Source organism: Acomys minous, assembly GCF_964271855.1.
Source record: "Acomys minous genome assembly, chromosome: 14".
Lineage (NCBI taxonomy): Eukaryota > Metazoa > Chordata > Mammalia > Rodentia > Muridae > Acomys > Acomys minous.
This window is the reverse complement of record NC_140496.1, coordinates 62,080,226-62,101,536: the sequence shown is the minus strand read 5'-3', so window position 1 is coordinate 62,101,536 and position 21,311 is coordinate 62,080,226. Positions and strand designations below refer to the sequence as shown.

The 21,311-nt window shown below is 42.1% G+C and overlaps 1 protein-coding gene across 1 annotated transcript in view; it reads left to right on the top strand.

The window, feature by feature from the left end:
• The window catches only part of CAPZA1 (capping actin protein of muscle Z-line subunit alpha 1), a 41,041-nt gene extending 23,883 nt beyond the window's left edge, over positions 1–17,158 (top strand). Inside the window, exons 6-10 of the mRNA XM_084755388.1 lie at positions 4,044–4,123; positions 4,658–4,736; positions 9,770–9,841; positions 14,474–14,536; positions 14,846–17,158. Of these exons, the coding sequence (XP_084611514.1) occupies positions 4,044–4,123; positions 4,658–4,736; positions 9,770–9,841; positions 14,474–14,536; positions 14,846–14,986 (435 nt within the window). The 3' untranslated portion in view covers positions 14,987–17,158. The remainder of the gene's footprint in view (positions 1–4,043; positions 4,124–4,657; positions 4,737–9,769; positions 9,842–14,473; positions 14,537–14,845) is intronic.
• Positions 17,159–21,311: the final 4,153 nt, after the last annotated feature.

The following is a 21,311-nucleotide window of genomic DNA, read 5'->3' as shown; positions in this document are numbered from 1 at the left end:
CGCCTCTTTTTTTTAACGGTCTAAGCACCTTCTTACATTTAGTATTTGCATTCTCTTAAGCCATGATAAGTTTTAATGCCTTTTTGTTGTCAGAATCTGGCATCGCCTTATCCATTGCAGATCCTAATCTCTGCAAAAATTCTGTAAAGGGCTCCAGAGGTCCTTGGAACACCTTAGTAAAGGGAATAGTTGTTTTCCCAGGTTTCTCTACCAGCTCCCAAGCTCTCAAGGCTGCCTTACAACATTGTTCAATCACTCTATCGTCAGATTGAACTTGCTCTCTCATGTTAGTATATGGTCCATCACCAAGTAATTGAACTCTATTAATATTTATTCCCTGTGTGATATTTTTTTGTTCTATTTTTATAGCCTCTGTTTGTCACCATGATAACCACTGTAGCTGTTGTGCCGCTTCCAATACCGCTGAAACTAAATTTTTCCAATCTTGGGGAACAAGTCTATTCTGATAGGCCCAGCTGTTTAACATTTGTTTAACGAAGTTAGAATGCATACCATATCTGACGACGGATTCCTTAAAATGTTTTAAATTCATCATGTCTACAGGACACCAGGCTATTTTGTCATGACCCTCAGCACCATTTGGCTCGAGTACATGTCTTACAGTGACTGGAAAAGCTGAAGGTGCCTGGGTGACTGTGGAGGTATCCTCCACTGGTACATTTACTTTCAAAGACCTTTTGGTCGGTCTGGCTTCCTTTGTCTCTGGTTTCTGACCTTCTCCACCCTTTTTAACCAAAGGTGCCTTCTGTTTTTCTAGTCCTTCCAGTTTTCTCTGCATTTTGCCCATTTGTTCAGTCAATTCTTTCCAAAAGGATAGAGCTTATTGACTCTTTCTGGTTTTTCTGGCTTTCCGATCTCTCTATTTTCTGTCCTTCATCACTACCAAATGCCAAAAATTCTATCCACTTTCCCATCTCTTCATTTTTATTTCTCAGCCTTTCCATCTGTCCAGTCAAATCTGCAATCTTTCCCAAAAGGATAGAACTTACTGACCCTTCCGGCTTTTTTATGCCATTAGCCTGTCTTCTAATCCTCCTAAGCATGAAATATTGTAATAAAAGGACAATGAGAAAACAAAGAATTCCCTCTAAGTATAATGCAGGAAAGAGTTTTGCAACAGCAGTTGTAATTTTGTCAATAGTCTGAAACAACATTTCTATCCCTTGGAATACTGAATCTTTCCTCATATCATTAGGGACTGTGGAACCTATCGGGCCCCACGTTGGGCGCCAGATGTTGGCTCTGTTTATTAACAATTAAAATTTATTATACAACCCAACTAGCATACACAAAAAGGAAAAAAGGTTAAAGGGACAAAAGAATGAACCTTCCAGTATCCGTTCCATGGGATAGGTCTTTAGGTGTCTCTGACCCACGAGCTGGTCCGGTCCGTTGCTCTCTCTGCGCACTCTCCTCGCCTCTCAACCTGTTGTTTTGTCTTCTCACCACCTTCCCAGTCACAAGCAAAGGGCGATCCTTTCTCCCTTCGAGGGTCAATTAGGAAAACAATAGCCACGGTGGGGTTCCCAGGTCGGCTTCTTAAATTCCAAGCCCAGGAAGGTTCCAAACAGTCTGTCACAAGGTATTCATGGCTTGCCCCAAGGGTAAAGCCCGCTAAGACTGCTTCCACCTGTGACAAAGCTTAATCTTTCCCACAATAGCTTTGGCTGGGCTGGAACTCACTATGTATGTAGACTTTGCTGACTTCAAATTCACACATCTTGCTTGGCCATTTACATTTTTAATCTGGATAGCTCAATACCAAAGAACCCTACTGAGACCTGTTTTTTTTTATTTAATTTCTTTTAGTTACATGAGCAACAGAAGGTGATAGAATTGCCCCAGTGGTGCCTGCAGTATCCTAGTAACCTTCATCCTTAGAAGCCCCTAATTTCATCTCACTCTGTGTCACGTTTTCTGTAGTGTGTTCCAGACATTTTCTATTGTCAGATGAGCATCTAACCTCCTACATCTAATTAGATTGGAGACTGACTGAAAGCTTATTTCTTGTTTCTCCATACTGAGAAGCCGTATACCTCCCCCTGTTGTATCTGATTCTGTTGCAGAAGGATCCTTATACTTGATTTTTATACTCTTACTTCTTCAAAGTGGCTGTGTGTACTTCATTTCTCTTCTGGTGTATTTCCTGTTACCTAGGGATAAAGTCTTGTTTTTGTTTTGGGGTTTTTGATTTGTTTGGTTTGGTTTTTGTTTTTCAGTGTTTTGGTTTGTTTCTCTGAGACAGAATTTCTCTGTGTATTTTTGGTTGGCCTGGACTCACTTTGTAGACCAGGCAGGCCTCTAACTCACAGAGATCTGCCTACCTCTGCCTTCTGAGTGCTGGGATTACAGGCGCGTGCCACCGCGCCTAGCTCTTGTTTTTATTTTTTGAAGCAGTCTCATGTAGGCTTCCTTCCGTCTTCCTGTCTGTACTTCCCAGGTGCTGGGATTATAAGCATGTGTCACCGTGCCTGAATTTAGAAATAGTCCTATCTCTTGTCTTTAAAGGGAAGTAAGGCTGTCTCAATCACAGTAATTTCTGTAAGTTACTTGTTTCTTTTATCTCTTCTTTGTCCTTGTTTCTTCCTCTCTGCTTTCTTTTTGCCCTGGGTTTGTACTCTGTTCTACCAGGAATCCAAGGATATTTATAGTGTAGTTAGTATAGGCAAAGCCTGAACGTGGGACTCACACCTAGAGTCTCAACACTTGGCAGTGCAGAGGTAGGAAGAATCCAGCCTGCGCTACAGAGTGAAACCCTGTCTCAAACAAACAAAAAGGAAAACATACTAGAAATGCGTTTGAGACTTTAAAGCACTGTTTGCTTTCTCTGGTGATTGCGTGTCCATTCACATCCCCATTTCTTCCACTCTCACAGCTGGTTCTTCTAAGTGAAAATTAGACCTCTCATCTGGGTTTCCCAGTCTGCTGATAGGATCCATTGGTCCACATTGTTCAGGTGTAGAAATACTGTGACTTCCGTTTCCCTTTGCCCTTTGGTTATGACATATAAGCTAGACTTCTGCATTAGCTGGTTTCCACAGCTATGATGAAACACCATGACTAAAAGCAAGGTTAGTGGGAAAGGGTTGGTTTGTTTGTTTGTTTGATTTATGCCTCCCCATCATAGTCCATTATTGAAGGAAGTCAAGGCAAGAATTAACACAGGTCAAGAACTTGGAGATGTAGAGATCATGAGGGGTGCTGCTTACTGGCTTGCTCAACCTGCTTTCTTACAGAACTCAGGACCCCCAGCCCAAGGATGGTACCACTCACAATGGCCTGGCCTCTCCCCCATCAGTCGCTTAAGGAAAAAAATGCCCTGTCGGCTTGCCTGTAGCCTAATCTTATGGAGGCGTTTCTTTACTGAGGTTTCCTCCTCCCAGATGACTTTAGCTTGTATCAAGTCCATAAAACTAACCAGCATAACTTGAGGTTGTACTTTCACATGCCGCATACTCTCCCTCCTTTCCAGTCTCACTCACAGTGCCTTAGACTGTGGCCTACATTAATTTGTGGCCTCCTGACTCACTTCCAGCTTTTTTTTCCATTTTATCCTCTGTACCTGTATTGTTGTTTCTCCCAAAATAATGGTTCTGGACTTGTTGTCCAAAATTTTTACCTGCTATTTAATACATGACCTACTTTTATGTTTTGTCTCCCACTAGGTAGACCTTGTACAGCTCCACTAACCTGGCAGGACCAATTGCCAGTTAGTTAGCTTGCTTTCCTCCCTGAGCTGTTGACGAATCTTTAGCCTCAATCTATGCCTGCCAGAGTTGCGCTAGCCTAACCCGGTGTCTAACAGTATGATAAGCCAGAAGCAGTCGCCTCCTGGCATTCACTGTAGCAGTGTTTCTGCTGGAGCGTAACACACCGCTTGTGCTTACATCCCAGGAAGGCCTGTTTATAAGCCTCCGGCAGACACTTTGCCTCCTTTGAGCATTTTGACGTAGCACACTACTTTTGTGCAGTTTACTGTAAAGTAAGTATGTTTTTCATGTCTGTTTTTCTCCTAACAATAGGTTTACGCTAAAACTATAGATGGACAACAGACCATTATTGCATGTATTGAAAGCCACCAGTTTCAACCCAAAAATTTCTGGTAAGAAATAGACGTTCTCTCTATTTCTATCTAACTTATATTGGAAAGAAACCAGTGACTGAGGTTTGTTTTAAACTATCTTGGGAGAGATTATTTGATCTAGAGACCTTCATGCTCCATCTATAATTGTATCCTTTTGAGAAACACTGTCATACCGAAGAGTGAGAACATGTGATTTACAGAGTGTTCAGCTGAAAGTCTTGGGTTCTCCTCAGGGCAGGGCTACCCATTTTTCCTGGGGCTGATTGTACAGCATGGTGCTACCAAGCACCCTCTCCTGGGAGAAGAGCCTCCTAAGATCAGGAGAAGTGAGCCTTACTTCAGAGGAGGTGAGGAAAAGTAGAGTCCACATTCCTTAGAAAGGCTTGTGTATGATCAGCCATTTAGATCGAGACTTTTATGCAGTGACAATCTTGACTTTGTCACATTGAGAATGAATCCCACAGCCACCATTGCAAACTTCTGGGTCAGGTCGCCTCGTTCTTGTTCCTGCTGCTGATTCTGCAGCATCATGCGTATGTGTGTTTTTTATAGGAATGGTCGTTGGCGATCAGAGTGGAAGTTCTCCATTACACCACCTACAGCCCAGGTGGTTGGAGTGCTCAAGATTCAGGTAAGAGTCCAGTGTATTTATAGACGATAGATCAAATGTCATGTGTTATAAAAGGTGCCATTTGCTCTTGGTTCTGGTATTAGGAATAGAGACTCATAGGGCACTTCCCTACCATGGGCAAGGCCCTGGGTTTGATTCAGTGCCACACAGAGCGGAGGGGCCTAGAGGACTAAACTATATATTGATATAAAAAGGGGTGAGTGGCAGTGAATGGAAGTAGAAGCCTCCTTCCTGGGAGTTAGCTGAGGAGAGAGCTGTTCTGGGTTGATGAAGGATAATTATATAGTGAATACTACTACATTACTTTTTCTTTCAAGGATAACAAGATCTTTTAGGAATAATGAGCTGGTTTTAGGAAGGAATAAGATAAACTAAAACAAACCAACAAAAAGATTACCTCACAAATAAGCTATTTCCCCTCAGATCTTTTTACTGGAATCTACGTTATGAAGAGCACAACCGGAAATAGCAAGGTTACCTTTTTGCTCTTGATAATTAGACACACTGCATGCTCTAACACTCCAGACCTTTCATAACCATGGAATCACCTTCAATCTGGCAAATTGTTATACATTTATGTAAATATATTTCAAACAGAAAGTTTCTTTTTCCAATGCAAACCTATAGTTGGACCATGCACACAGTGACATTTCCTGACAAAATGTATAGAGGGCCTAACGCCTCTGTTTATACTTGGTTTTTTATTTGTTGTCCCTTTGAGACAGGTCTCCTATAGCCCAGGCCCACCTTGAGCTTGCTTTTATATAGCATAAAATAAGCTGGAACCCATCCTCCTGCTTCATCTTCCAGGGATATAGGCGTTGGCCACCACGCAGGGCTTGTTTAAGTGTGTTTAGGATGAAATCCAAAGTGCTAACCAAGTCTCTACTGATGAGCACCTCCCAGCCCTGAGTTTTCTGAGTTTTGGGATTGTTCTGGTTTGTGTATTTTGTTTGCTTTGTTGTTGTGGTGGTGGTGGTGGTTTTTTTGTTTTTGTTTTTGTTTGTTTGTTTGGTTTTGGTTGTTCGAGACAGGGTCTCTCTGTGTATCCTTGGCTGTCCTGGACTCACTTTGTAGACCAGGCTGGCCTCGAACTCACAGAGATCCACCTGCCTCTGCCTCCCGAGTGCTGGGATTAAAGGCGTGCGCCACCATGCCCGGCGTCTTGCTTTGTTTTTTAGACAGTTTTGTATTCCTCTTTTGACCCAGAACAATTATGAACCTTGAATACCTGACCCTCCTGCCACCACTTCCAAAATGCTGAAATTGCAAGCGTGTGCCACCGCACGGCTTGTTTTTCTTCCTAATTTTGAGACAGAGTGTCACATATACCCAATCTCCTGCCCTGCCCTCCCAAGTTCCAGGAGCTAGGCCTGTCGCTTACTTACCTTTTAATAATCAGAACGAGAGCTAGCAGAATGCGTCAGCAGATAGATAAGGCGTGTGTTCTCAAGTCTGATGGCCTGAATTTAATACCCTGTTCCCAGGATGCAAAGGAGACCCAGCTCCTGCAAGTTGTCCTTCCGCCCCCACCACATGAACACATACACACTCAATAAATGATTTAATTTTGTTTAAAATACAAAGTCATATATGTTGAATAATTATTGAGATAATTACCCTTTATATTTTCCATTGACAAATTTGCTATAGTATAGGCAAAAGGGTAATTCTGAGAAGTAACAATTTCTGAAGACTTAAAGCAGACACGTTGAACTCTGTAATAGTCAACAGGACGTTGCTGTGTTTTGGTTTTGTCTCATTAGTACCTGGATCCTGGAGATGGTTCTGCTTTAGAGTTCTGCAAGTGGAGTTTAAGTTGAATTTCTAAAACTGCATCGTTGCTCATAAAACAACTGCTGCTCAAAAAAGTGATGTTTTCAGATTTTCGTTTGAGTTTGTTAACAGTGACGCTCACTGCCCCACCTTACATTCTTTCCGTACTGTGGAGTCCCTGTTGGCAGCGCCCCCTTGCTTCTGCTTCCTGCACCTCACTACCACACCTGCCTTCTCTGCTTTAGCTCTGAGTGTTTGCTTGGCCCTGCGTCGTAGGTCGGTGGCGGGTGTTTGCTTAATCTTTGTGAAGCCCCGGTGTTTGATCCCTAGGACTAGACAAGAAAAACATCATTGTTGATCTTCAGCTGCCAATGGACTATGGGAGGCAGAGGCTCAATGGTGGGCTTGAAAAGAAATAAGCAGTGATGTGTCTTTTTGCGCAACTGTGTGCCAGTAGTAAAGACTCAGTGACGGCTCTAACAAACACCTCTGATAGTCAGCAGCAGGCTTACTGTTCCCACTTGCATTGGTTGCTCTTCTGTTGATACAACACCATGACCATAGGCAGTTTACAGAAGAAGGTTTATTTCAGCCATGATTCCATTGGAGTAAGAGTCAATCATGGCAGAGAGGCAGAGTAGCAAGTGGCATGGCAGCTGGAGCAGGAAGCTGAGAAATCACATTCTCAGTGTCAGGCAAAAAGCAGAAGGAACAAACTGGAAGTAGGATGAGGCTGTGAACTCTCAGAGCCCACCCCATCCCACCCCGACCCAGTGATGTGCTTTCTACCTCTTGATTCTATTGCTGTGTTTTGGAGGGACACCAACATTCAGTCCATAGTACTAGGTGAAAAAAATGCCGTTACCTAGACCACTGGTAGGATAAGGTCTGAATTCTTAATTTGGCTCATGAGGTCTTTGCTCTCCTCACTATCTAACTTCAACTTGGTAGCAGGGTTGTCTGACACGCTCATTTCACTTCTGCTCACATAGTGAGGTCTTTTTCTTCCCTCAGCTATGCCAATTTTGTTCCATTCTGATGCTTAGTGCATTGCTGGGTGCCCTCCATCTTTTCTTTTTTAATAAGTTTTTAAATTATTTTTTTATTTTTATTTTATGTGCATTTGTGTTTTGTGTGCATCTGTGTCTGTGAGGGTGTCATATCCCTTGGAACTGGGGTTGCAGGTAGTGTGAGCTGCCATGTGGGTGCCAAGAATTGAACATGAGTCCTGGAAGGACAGCCAGTGCTCTTAACTGATGAGCCATCTCTCTAGCTTACCTTCTCCATCTTATGCCAAGGTGACAACTCTATGTTCAAAACCCTGTTGGAGTTTAGGGTTTTGTTGTTGTTGTTTGTCTTTCATTTTACAATTGGCTTCCCTCATCCTGTTCCTGTACTTATAACTTACCAAAATCCCTGAACCTTACATGTCTTAGATCTACTGGTATGACTTGTACTCTCCCTCTTGAAAATTGTTGTGGATGGTAGCTCACCACTATACCTTACATATCCACAGCTGTGTTGTTTTGTGGTGCTAGGGATTGAATCTGAGGTCTCATGTAGAATAAGCAAGTGCTCTACCACCTAACTACATCTGTAGCTCCAAAACTGCCTCTGCCATATAACTTTTAACATTTATTTATCGGGGAAGAGTGGTACATGTGTCACAGTGCATTCAAGGAGGCCAAAGTACAACACAAAGGACTTGGTTTTCTCTTTCCACCATGTGGTTCCAAGGATTGAACTCAAATCAGCAGGCTTATAGTCAGAAGTCTGCCACTGAACCACCTCAGTAACCCAACACTTACTTTTGTAATTTTTGTTTGCTTGATTTTGGGTTTCTCTGTGTACCCCTGCCTGTCTTGGAGCTCAATCTGTAGACCAGGCTAGCCTCAAATTCACAGAGATCCACCTGCCTCTGCCTCCTGTGTGCTGGGATTAAAGGTGTATGCGCCACTACCTGGCTTATTTTTGTAATTTTTAAAAATTATTTTTATTAAAAAAAAAAAATTATTTTTATTGCCAGGCAGTGGTGGTGCACGCCTTTAATCCCAGCACTCGGGAGGCAGAGGCAGGTGGATCGCTGTGAATTCGAGGCCAACCTGGTCTACAAAGTGAGTCCAGGACAGCCAAGGCTACCCAGAGAGACCTTGTCTTGAAAAAACAAAAACAAAAACAAAAATTTTTTTTTAATTTTATGTGGGTGTTTTGCCTGTGTACCTTGTTTTATGAGCCTGGTGTCTAAAGAGGTCTGAAGAGGATCTTAGATCCCCTGTAAATTGGATCCATGGATGGTTCTGACCCACAGCATTGGTGCTAGTAACAGAACCCAGGCCCTCTGCAAGAGCAGCAAGTGTTCTCTCTAGCTCCTTATCTTTATAAATTACTAATAAAATTTTTGGTTCAGAGCCAGGCATGGTGTTGCACGCCTATACTCCCAGCACTCGGGAGGCAGAAGAAGGAAGGTCTCTATGAGTTTGAAGCCAACTTGGTTTACAGAGTGAGTAAACCAGGACAGGCAATGCACACCGAAAAATTCTGTCTCAAAAAAAAAAATTTCTTTTTGGTTTGGTCCTCTTTTTAACCTTCAAGCTTTTCCTGAACTCAGTGAGATTTACTTGCCAATATAAATAATCATGCAGCTAGAAAAATATCTCAGATGTTAGGTACTAGGATCTATTTTTTAAAAACTATTGCTCGATGATTTTTATATTATTTTGATACTCTTAGAGTAGGATCTTGTCATATAGGATTGCCTCAAGTTCCAGGCCAATCAGAGCTATTTATCAAGTCTGTGTAAAAAAGAAGTGGAATGTTAGCTGTGTTTGTATGCGTAATGTGTAGCCCAGAGTCTATAGAGGAATAAGCATACATTTTTTAAAACTTAGTAATCCATTTTTCTCTGCTAAAGAAAGATTTCTTGTCCGGGTGGTATTGGCACATGCCTTTAATCCCAGCCCTCGGGAGGTAGAGGCAGGCGGATCTTTGTGAGTTCAAGGCCAGCCTGGTCTACAAAGTAAGTCCAGGACAGCCAGGGCTGTTACACAGAGAAACTCTGTCTCAAAAAAAAAAAAAGAAAGAAAGAAAGAAAGAAAGAAAGAAAGATTTCTTAAATTTATTATGTGAATTTTCATACCATAGTGATTGATCATATTGTTTGTTCAGATTGATAAAAATGACCTCAAACATGGAGTATGCCCTCAGCACTATGTTTCTGTGTGAATTATGGATAACTCTTCTCATATTATTTCTCACAGGTTCATTATTATGAAGATGGCAATGTTCAGTTGGTTAGTCATAAAGATGTGCAGGACACAATAACTGTTTCTGTGAGTATGCAGTGTGGGATGTCGGCCTTACTTGTCTTTTTCTAAAAAATTAACTTTGCACCTGACAGACAAATGCAAGTTTTAAGTTTCTTTTCGTGTTTTTATCACCAAGGGTCTTCACTGGTTTGAAGTCTTTGACTAACAGTAGTTGTCATATCGTAAAAGACCCTTCTTTTCTTTGTTGTTGTTGGGTTTTTTGGGGGGGCGGCATTGTTTGAGATAGGGTCTTACATATCCCAGGTTGTCTCTGAACTTGTTTTGTAGCCATTGACAACCTTGACTCCTGTTCTTTCTGCCTCTGCCTCTTTACTGCTGGGATTACAGGTGTACACTCCTGTGCCCACATTGTGCAGTCCTGGCAGTGGAACCCAAGGCTTTACATGGACTAGGCCAGCGCTCTGCCAACTCAACTGCATCCCCCACGCTGATTGTTTGCTTGATTGCTTGTTTGTTTGTTTTGGCGTGAGAGTTTTTATAGCCAAGGATGACCTTGGATTTCTAGTCTTCCTGCCTGCACCTCCTTAGTTCTGAGATTTCAGGTATATGCCATGTGCCACCATGCCCAGCTCTGAGAAATGTATACTCGTTGTTTTTCTTGCTCTTTCTCTTCTTAATTGTAAGATTTGCTCAAGGATAGAAATGCTTCAATCAGTAAATTCAAGATAAATGAAGTTTGTCAAATGAGTTCTGTAAAACTATATTCATATAATTAGGAAACATTTTTAGAATTCAGGCAGGAAGTGTTTTCTACACACTGACAAGAAAGATAGATGGTGTCTTTAATTCTTCCCTTCATGGTGTCATTACTTTCTTTTATTCTTAAAAGCAATCACCCAGGGCTAGAAAGATGGCTCATTGGTTAAGAGCACTAAATGTTCTTCCAGAGGTCCTGAGTTCAATTCCCAGCGACCACATGGTGGCTCACAACCATCTATACCCTCTAATGCTCTCTTCTGGCCTGCAAGTGTATGTGCAGATAGAGCACTCATATACATAAAATAAATAAAATCTTTAAAAGAAAAAAAGTAATCATCCAAAGAGCATTTATGTCTTATTTTTTATCAATATTTACCTTATTTAAAAATAAAGCTGTTGGGCATGGAAGGACATCCTCACACTCAAAAGACTGAGCCAGAAAGACTATTGCAAGTTCAAGGCCAGTGTAGACTACAGGGTGAGATATTGAGTCTGATAAAATAATTTTTAAAATGAAAACGAGCAATGTTGAAATATTAAATTAAAAATAATGAAACTAGATGTGGTAGCCTGTAATCCCAGCATTTGGGAAGTGGAGACCTTATCTCAAAACATTTAAACAGGCCAGCCTGAACTTCAGAAGAACTTTAAGGTCAGCTTCAGTAACTTAGTGAGAATCTCCCAAAATAAAGTTTGAGTTTGAGGCCAGCCCAGGATATGCTAGACTCTCTCAAACACAAGAAAAAGGTTTCAAGACATAAGGCAGGTTATTAGCCATACCTGAATGTGTAAGCCCTACTACTGAAAAAGCTGAAGCAGAAGATTAAAAAGTATCTCTACAGGACCGGAGAGATCACTCAATAGCGAAGGTCCCTGAAACTCCAGCACCCTATTCAGAATCCTGCACTCAAACATGCACATAATAAAAACGAAAACAGTAGCTGGGCATAGTGATGCATGTCTTTAATCCCAGCACTCAGAAGGCAGGGGCAGGTGGATCTCTGAGTTCAAAGCCAGCCAGGTTTACAGAGTGAGTCTAGGACAGCCAGGGCTACACACAGAGAAATCCTATCTTTTAAAACCTTAAAAATTAAAAAAAGGAAAGAAAAAAACCTAAAACAACTCTTTCTTTTTTTGTTTTGTTTTGTTTTCGAGACAGCGTTTCTCTGTGTAGCCTTGGCTGTCCTACACTGGCTTTGTAGACCAGGCTGGCCTTGAACTCACACTGATCCATCCACTTGCCTCTGCCTCCTAGCTAAAACAACTCTTTTAAGAAGGAAGTTCAAGGCCTGCCTCAGCTGCATAGCATATCTCATAACCTTATAGCTCCTGTCTTAAACAGTAGCATTTTTAAAGGACTTGTGAGGGGAAGTGGGGTCAACAGAGATGGTTCTCACAGAAGATCGAAGGTCAGTTCCCAGCACCCATATTTGGTGGCTTACAACCTCCTGTAATTCCAGCTCCAGAGGGGTCCTGACCCTTCATTTAGCCTCTAAGGGGTGTGTGTGTGTGTGTGTGTGTGTGTGTGTGTGTGTGTGTGTGTGTGTACAGGCACACACGCGTGCGCACGCACACACAAATCTAAAAGGGGGAGCTGAGGAACTGAGTGTGCTGTACTAGTACTTGAGAGACAAGGACAGAAGGATCAGGGGTTAACGTCACCTTTAGCTACACAGCAGGTTCAGGTCCAGGCTGCACTACACGAAACTGTCAAAAAAGAAAAAAGCAGCCAGGCATGGTGGCGCACGCCTATAATCCCAGCACTTGAGAGCAGGCACATCTCTCCGAGTTCTAGGCCAGCCTGGTCTACTAGGTGAGTCCAAGATGACAGCCAAGGCTACACAGGAAACCCTGTCTCAAAAAACAAACAAAAACAACAACAAAAAATAAGGCAAAACAGAGCAGGGGCTGGGGGGAGGCTGAGGATATAGCTCAGTAGAAGAGCTTTGCTCAATATGCATAAGTTCCCAGGTTCAGTCCCCAGCACTACACACGCACGCACGCACATTTTCGAGACAGGGTGCTATGTTTGGAGAGTATATAATGGTAGAGTGGAGAAAACAGTGATTCTTCTAGCAAAGTCCTAGATTTAGGTCTCATCTCTCTGTGTTTTCATTGTTGATACATTTATTTAATTTATTTGAGGGTGGCACACACATGCTATGTGTGCAGAGGTCAGTGATCAGTCCGTGGGAGTCAGCTTTCTTCTGCCACTGTGTAGGTTCCAGTTGTTAAACTCAGGCTGTCGGGCTGAAGAGCAAGCATCTCTGCCTGCTAAGCCATCCCACCAGTCTCTAGAGCCTTTCTTATTATTTATAAGCTATATAATTTTGGTCAGGTCACTTCAGAAAGTTCTGTTTTCTCATCTGCCAAATGAATGTGTTAGTGACACTCACTTCACAGTGTTGTTGTAGGAATAAGAAGAGAGAGATGCCGTGTACATGATAGTGTATGATCGTGTATATGAAGAGATGCCGTGTATCTGATAGTGTATGATCGTGTATATGAAGAGATGCCGTGTATCTGATAGTGTATGATCGTGTATATGAAGAGATGCCGTGTACCTGATAGTGTATGATCGTGTATATGAAGAGATGCCGTGTATCTGATAGTGTATGATCCTGTATATGAAGAGATGCCGTGTACATGATAGTGTATGATCGTGTGTATGAAGAGATGCCGTGTACATGATAGTGTATGATCGTGTATATGAAGAGATGCTGTGTACATGATAGTGTATGATTGTGTACATGATAGTGTATGATCGTGTACATGAAGAGATGCCGTGTACATGATAGTGTATGATCGTGTGTATGAAGAGATGCCATGTATCTGATAGTGTATGATCGTGTACATGAAGAGATGCTGTGTACATGATAGTGTATGATCGTGTACATGAAGAGATGCCGTGTATCTGATAGTGTATGATCATGTATATGAAGAGATGTCGTGTACATGATAGTGTATGATCGTGTATATGAAGAGATGCCGTGTATCTGATAGTGTATGATCGTGTACATGAAGAGATGCCGTGTACATGATAGTGTATGATCGTGTATATGAAGAGATGCCGTGTACATGATAGTGTATGATCGTGTACATGAAGAGATGCCGTGTATCTGATAGTGTATGATCGTGTACATGAAGAGATGCCGTGTATCTGATAGTGTATGATCGTGTATATGAAGAGATGCCGTGTACCTGATAGTGTATGATCGTGTATATGAAGAGATGCCGTGTATCTGATAGTGTATGATCGTGTACATGAAGAGATGCCGTGTACATGATAGTGTATGATCGTGTACATGAAGAGATGCCGTGCACATGATAGTGTATGATCGTGTACATGAAGAGATGCCGTGTACATGATAGTGTATGATCGTGTACATGAAGAGATGCCGTGTACATGATAGTGTATGATCGTGTACATGAAGAGATGCCGTGTACATGATAGTGTATGATCGTGTACATGAAGAGATGCCGTGTACATGATAGTGTATGATCGTGTACATGAAGAGATGCCGTGTACATGATAGTGTATGATCGTGTACATGAAGAGATGCCGTGTATCTGATAGTGTATGATCGTGTACATGAAGAGATGCCGTGTATCTGATAGTGTATGATCGTGTACATGAAGAGATGCCGTGTACATGATAGTGTATGATCGTGTATATGAAGAGATGCCGTGTACCTGATAGTGTATGATCGTGTATATGAAGAGATGCCGTGTACATGATAGTGTATGATCGTGTATATGAAGAGATGCCGTGTACATGATAGTGTATGATCGTGTACATGAAGAGGTGCCGTGTATCTGAACACTGCAGAGACTAGGATCATTATACAAGCGTTAGTTCATGGAATGGACTGTCCAGTGTCTTTTCATTGCTTACATATTTTTAAAAATATTATTTCCCTTTTTTTCTTTCATTAGAATGAGGTCCAAACTGCAAAGGAGTTCATTAAAATCATAGAGAGTGCAGAAAATGAGTATCAGGTAAGAAGATTTGGAAGTTCTTTCTCTGTAAACATATTTTGTTCAGGCCTTTGTGGCTTTAACATAAAGCATACACTGTGGGTGTCACTAAGCCTGAGACTTCACAGACCCTGCAGTCTGGCTCCTGTTTACAATTATGAGACTGCAGCCATGTCTCAGGCATGCAGAGGAGTTTGATTTGCTTTCAAGATTGGAGAGCAGCTCAGGATACATGTTGTTGTCCTGTGTCCTTTAACTGTCTGATTCCCTTCCTGTTCACAGACAGCTCTATTCCCATTCAAGCAGCTCACCATCAGTTTTCTATTGCAGACAGCAATTAGTGAAAACTATCAAACAATGTCGGATACCACGTTCAAGGCTTTGCGCCGGCAGCTGCCAGTTACCCGCACCAAAATCGACTGGAACAAGATACTCAGTTACAAGATTGGCAAAGAAATGCAAAATGCTTAAAGGCCAACTGTAGGAGTCTCCAGTACATGGGAAGAAAAAGATTCAACACGGTGTGGTCATGATAAATAAGTGATTTATAAACAAACAAGAGTGATATTTTGCTAGTTAACAAAGTTAACAGATCTTCTAGCCCCCTGGAATACTGTTGAACCTACAACACTGTCTTGATTCTTTTGGGTGTGTGTTCTCTGCCTTGTAATTTTCTGTTATCACTATATCTACGTGTAAATCTTTTTTTTTTTAACTTTGCTACATTTAATGTCGAAGAGATCTATCCTGAAGTCATTTTACTGTTTAGAAAATTTCCTAGCCATGAAGTCCTGTTACTGGTTTTTACAGAATGTCTGTTCAGTACTTCAGTGGCTTTTACTGATCCACCAATTGCTAAAGAGGCTACGCTACAAACTGCAGCTAAGTGGACAACACACTCCTCCTCTGTCTGACTGCTTTGATCATTTATAGCATCTCATAGCCTAATTATTAGACATTTGGATTGGGGCTTTTAGGGTCCATGTTGGGAGGCAAAGGAAGTTTCCTGGAAATTCCATGGCACCATCTTCTCTGGGGACTTGTTTTTAAATCCAAAGACTTGAACCACATTTCATTCTCTCGTTGTCTCCTCCGATCTACTTGTGTTGTGGCCATGGATGTGTGTAGGAAGCACAGCTTAGAGAAAGCACTGGGGGAAACCAGGACTGTCAGCCAGTCACCTGGGTCTGTTCTCTGCAATGGAAGGGCAAATGAATGATGCCTGATCACTGGAATGCTGGTGTGGCGTGATAAAACACCTGGTGATCCTTTGCTCTTGTATTAGGAGCCAGCCTCACCTAAATCCCCGGCCCCTCCATTCTGAGCATCCCAAGATTGGGCTTTGTCTCTCAGAAGAGAATTTATGCCTATTGCATATCCTTCCTCTCTAGGCCCGAGCCCTAAGTTCTGTTTATCAGTCAGTAGAATTAACTACTATTGTAAAGGTCACAGGTGCTTTACTACTTTGCAAGGGAATTTAGATGTAGCCAGCCCTGAAGCTTTGTTATCAGATTTGTCACTCGGAGACCTTCTCTGCAAAGTTCTACTATGTTTAGATAGATGGAGAAATTAAAACACAGAATCAGATTCTAGAAGTTGGTTTTTTGTTTTGTTTTGGTTTGGTTTTTTCTGAGACAGGGTTTCAGGGTTTCTCTGTGTAGCCTTTACTGTCTTAGACTCAGTTTGTAGACCAGGCTGGCCTTGAACTCACAGAGATCCGCTTGTCTCTGCCCCCCAAGTGCTGGGATTAAAGGTGTGCACCACCACGCCTGGCTAGAAGTCTTGATTGAGTCTGACCAAGTCATTCTTAACTCTCCTTGGTTCACTTTCCTGTCAATGGCAATACCTGCAGAAACGCCTCATTAGATTTCAGCATTTTTAGAATAGTCTTGCCCCTTGTATTTCTGTTTAATATTCAAGAACCTGTGACATACTGTGGATGTAGTGGACTATAAAACTTGAAAAAACGCAGACAGTGAAGGAATAATAGATATCTGTGCTTTACTGCTCTCTGGCAGGACTGTTCTAAGCAGACGAATAAACAGCTATGTCGCTCACAAAGCTGGAATGAACCAAAGTAAAAGGAAGACTCCCGGGCAGTGTCTTTCTGTCATATCCTGGGATTTTTAGCGAATGCTAGTGCTTTCTTCTAAACAGGATGTAGAACTCATTCCAAATGACTCTTTCTCCATCATCCTGCCTGCCTAGAACTCATATGTTACTGTGATACAGCTACCTTCCTAGGCATATTGGCAGGTGTGTGATCTCAGAATACACAAGTAATGTGACATGGCCTACGACAACTGGTAATGGTGGATTCATTCACATTGTTTACACTTCTATGACCAGGCCTTAGGGGAAGGTCAGTTTTTTAAAAAACCAAGTAGTGTCTTCCTACCTGTCCCCAAATACAAGTTAAAACAGAAGGGTGTTTTGCTTCAGCTTTGTTTTTTTTTTTTTTTTTTTTTTTTTCTCAATAATACAGTCAAGCAAGAGTTTGTTTGCAAATGAAAGCTATGTAAGCATTTTTGTTTATTTCAAATAAAATATATTTGTATTATTTGTCATTCATACTATTCATCCATGCCACACTATCTTCTGTACCAGGTAGTCTAATAGAAATATACCTGTTTTGTTCTAAAATTGTGTCTGTCCTTTCTGTCCCTCTATCAGCCTTTGTTTTCAAGGTAAGATCATTGACTATAATGAGTCTGTTTGTTGAGAGTCTTCAGAGCTTCTGAAATTGTATCCTACTCTGACTTACTATGAACTCTGTAAATATGCAAAGACTTGTAAAGAACAACTCCTTTTTAAGTGTGAATAAAGTCTCTTGAGGCTGAGGCAGGAGGATTGCTGTGAGTATGAAGCCATACAGGGCTATATAGTGAGTTTCAGGTCAATCTAAGCTACAGTGTGAGGCCCCATTCCCAAGGGAAGAAAAGGTAGGGGTGGGGAATGGAGGGGAGCGAGAGAATTTACACAGCTGGGGTGTGGTGCTATGGTGGCACACGCCTTTAATCCCAGAACTCTGGAAGCAGAGGCAGGTGGATCACTGAGTCCAGGAGAGCCAAGGCTACATAGAGCAACCCTGCCTCCAAAACAAACTAGCAAGCAAACAAAAATAGATGAATGACTACTGCTTTTACAGAGGTGTTTCTAACACCCATGTCAGGTGGCACACAACCACCTGTAACTCCAGCTCTAGGGGCAGCCTCTGAGCAATCACCCATGTGCGTGCACACAAACATTTTTAAAAATAAATACTAAAAAGATTGGGCGTAGTGGCATGCACCTTAAATCCCAGCACTCAGGTAGCAGAGCAGGCTGATTTCTGAGTTCAAAGCCAGCCTGGTCTAAAATTGAGTTCAGGATAGCCAGGGCTACACAAAGAAACCTTGAGTCAAAAAAAAAAAAAAAAAAAAACAAAAATAAAGGGGCTGGAGAGATGGCTCAGAGGTTAAGAGCATTGGCTGCCCTTCCAAAAGTACTGAGTTCAATTCCCAGCAACCAAGTGGTGGGTCACAGCCTTCTATAATGTGGTCTGCTGCCCTCTTCTGGCCTGCAGGGGTACATGCAGGCAGAGCACTGTATACATAATAAATAAATAAATCACTTTAAAATAAAACAAAAATAAACACTCAAGGTTTTATTAAAAAATAATGTTCTAAATTTTACCACTCTCCACACAAAAGCTGCCAGTGACTCAAGAGATTTTGTTAGGATTTCCACCAATGTGAAAAGGTATCTGATTATGAAAGAGCAGGGTCTAAATATGAATGTAGTCTCTAGGCTGGAGGTAAAACTGGGAGAATTCCTGCTGATAAAGCCTGAGTGCTGATTCACAATGGCTTACCTTAAATGTTTCTGTCTTCAAGTCTGCTTTAGCTACTGATAACCTAAGGAAACGATTTTTATCTTAATATACAACAGGGAAATAAGGAGTTTCTATGCTTTACCATCCAGCACCAACTGAGGTTCCCTCCTTTTGGGGGACCATTTACCTGTTTCATTCTTTTTACTTTTTTGTTTGTCAAGACAGGGTTTCCCCGTGTAGCCTTGGCTGTCCTGGACTGGCTTTGTTGACCAGGCTGGCCTCAAATTCAGAGCAATCTGCCTCCCAAGTGCTGGGATTACAGACATGCAACACCCTGCCTGGCTCTGTGTTCCATTCTTGTAAAAATTAAAATATTCTTGCCTTTGTTACTTCTATTAGCCTTTTCCAATTTTTATCCATTGATTTCCTTATTTCAGGAAGACTAAAAATGTTGGCCAGGTAGTGAGATAGTTTGGCAGGTCAAGGTGCCTGCTCTGACCTCTATTCTGTACAGTGGTGGATTACTTGCATAAACCAGAAGAAGTCAACACCTTGCTAGTTCCTCAGAAAAATCTGACTTCCCAACAGAGAAGTCGCTTCATTTTATCCATCAGCCTGTGGTGTCCTAGAGAGAGGACAGGAGTTTTCTGTGAAGCTTCTTATACTTGGGGCCATAGGGACACTGTTGAACATTATTTCTTGGTCATCTGAACTGCCAGTTGCCCCTCTATTAACTGCCTAATTCTGGTTCCTCCTCTGCAATTTTGATGCTTCACTCATTGAAGTTCATGGCCCATTCAAGACAAATTCATATATCTGAATGCCAGTGTATAGTTTACAAACGGGGCTCTTTTTGTGTTTGAGAGAGGGTCTTGCTATGTAGCCCAGGCTGGCCTCCTTCGTGTTTCTACCACCGTGTCCAGACCTAGTTTAGAGTTCTGTATTGAACTACCTAGTAAACCAGGTGTCCATAAACAACCCACCTATAAAGAAAAGAAAAGGTTAATATAGAATAAAATTGGATGGTCCTGCAGCAGTTGAAATGAATTTTCCTTTAAACGTACGGTGTCTGTAGAATTATATCCATTCTGAGGATAGAAATGCATACCTCTTCAAACCCGAGGTATCAAAAGGCATTCTGAGGCTGGGGTAACAGTGCATGCCTGCAGCTCCCATTCCTGGGATTTGGGAGGAAGAACTAAGCAGAAGATAGACAGCTCTTGCTGTTGAGGGCAGTTCTACTGCATATAAAGTCACTGTGAACATTGAATTAGTGAAGGAAACTGTCTTGAGACAGTCCTAACAATCCTCCTGCCATTATCTGGGATGAGTGAAGCTATATATAAGAAGAGCTTTCTCCATGGAGCTTTTTGTACCTAGTTAGACAACATTTCAACCCTACCCATGGGAGCCATTTTTAAGTAGTAAAATTACTACCAAAAAGCACAAATGGGCAAAAGCCGTGGCATTAAACAGATCATGAGGACACTTTGTTTATGAAGACTAAAGCAAGGAGACAAGGTGTCACAGTGCTCTGCCTCAGCTGAGGACATGGACACAGAAACCACCTGGCTGCTGCTCCGTGGATTTCCTTAAAAACTGAAATTGCTGTGATTGTGGACTCAGGTTACAAATAAATGTCCGTGAGTAGGTAAATTTGCAAACACAGGCTCTGTAAACAATGAAGGCCAACTGTACCTGGTATGACCTTTCCCCTGGTATCCGATATACTAACCAATTTCAGTAGTGCAATTCTTTTTTTTTTCTTTTTTAAGAATTGTCATTTATACAGTGCTCTGCCTGTATGTGTACTTGTATGCCAGAAGAGGGCATCAGATCACATTATAGATGGCTGCGAGCCACCTTGTGGTTGCTGGGAATTTAACTCAGGACCTTTGGAAGAGCCACTGTCCTTATCCTCCGAGCCATCTCTCCAGCCCTGGAAGTACAATTCTTTTTGTTTTTTGGTTTTTCGAGACAGGGTTTCTCTGTGTAGCCTTGACTGTCCAGACTGTCTTGACTTTGTAGACCAGGCTGGCCTCAAACTCACAGCGATCCGCCTGCCTCTGCCTCCCCAGTGCTGGGATTAAAGGCGTGCGCCACCACCGCCCAGCAGTTCTTATGTGGAAGATCTGTAATGAGGACATTGCTGGGCTGGTTTTGAGTCATTCTGTATGCATAAAAACAGTTAACTTTCAAAGTAGAGCCTTCCAGGAGCATTTAGAGAGGTTCCATTGTAACCAGAGCCACTCACCATCAAATGCTTACCCAAGGCTTTACATGGACAACCATCTGTGATTTGAGAATGTTCAGGAGAATGGGCCTGGCCGGGAGGGTCCAAGGTCATCACATGGCCAGTTTTGCTGGTCAGAATTGTTAGTGTGTGCAAGTGTGATGAGCACAATTTTTTAAAAATGCTTCTTCAGACATAGAAATAGCTCAGTTAGGAACCATGGAGTTCTCCAATTACTCAGTCATGTGTCTGGTTATCTTCAGTAAATGATGTCACTGGATTCTGGTTATCAGGTGTAGCCTTGAGTGTACTGGGATTTCTCACTAAACTATTTCTGTATGTCTAAAAGGCATCTTTATTTGTGCTCCTCACAGGTAGATTCTGGGGTTTGAAATGGTAAGCAACAGCAAGTTTCTGAACACATCCTACTATGTAGCCCAAAGTGGCTCAAATTCATAGCAGTCCAGCCTCAGCCTCCCAGGAAGTGGGGTTACAGCCTTAGGCCACTAGGCCCCACAACCAACAGCAATTTTTAGGAGTCTGGGGCTTCATCAAGTAAAAGGGATGGGGGAGGTGGGGCAGTGGTAACATCTGGCTACTCATGGTTGTTTCCTCTGGTTCACATAATCAATCTCTAGGACGTAAGTTTTTTCCCTTGCCTGTGGCTTGATTCTTGATCACATGGCATCCCCTGTTGCTAAGGCCTGTTATTCCTGGCCTTGTTGGCGGCTGGCTAGGAGAAGGTAGAG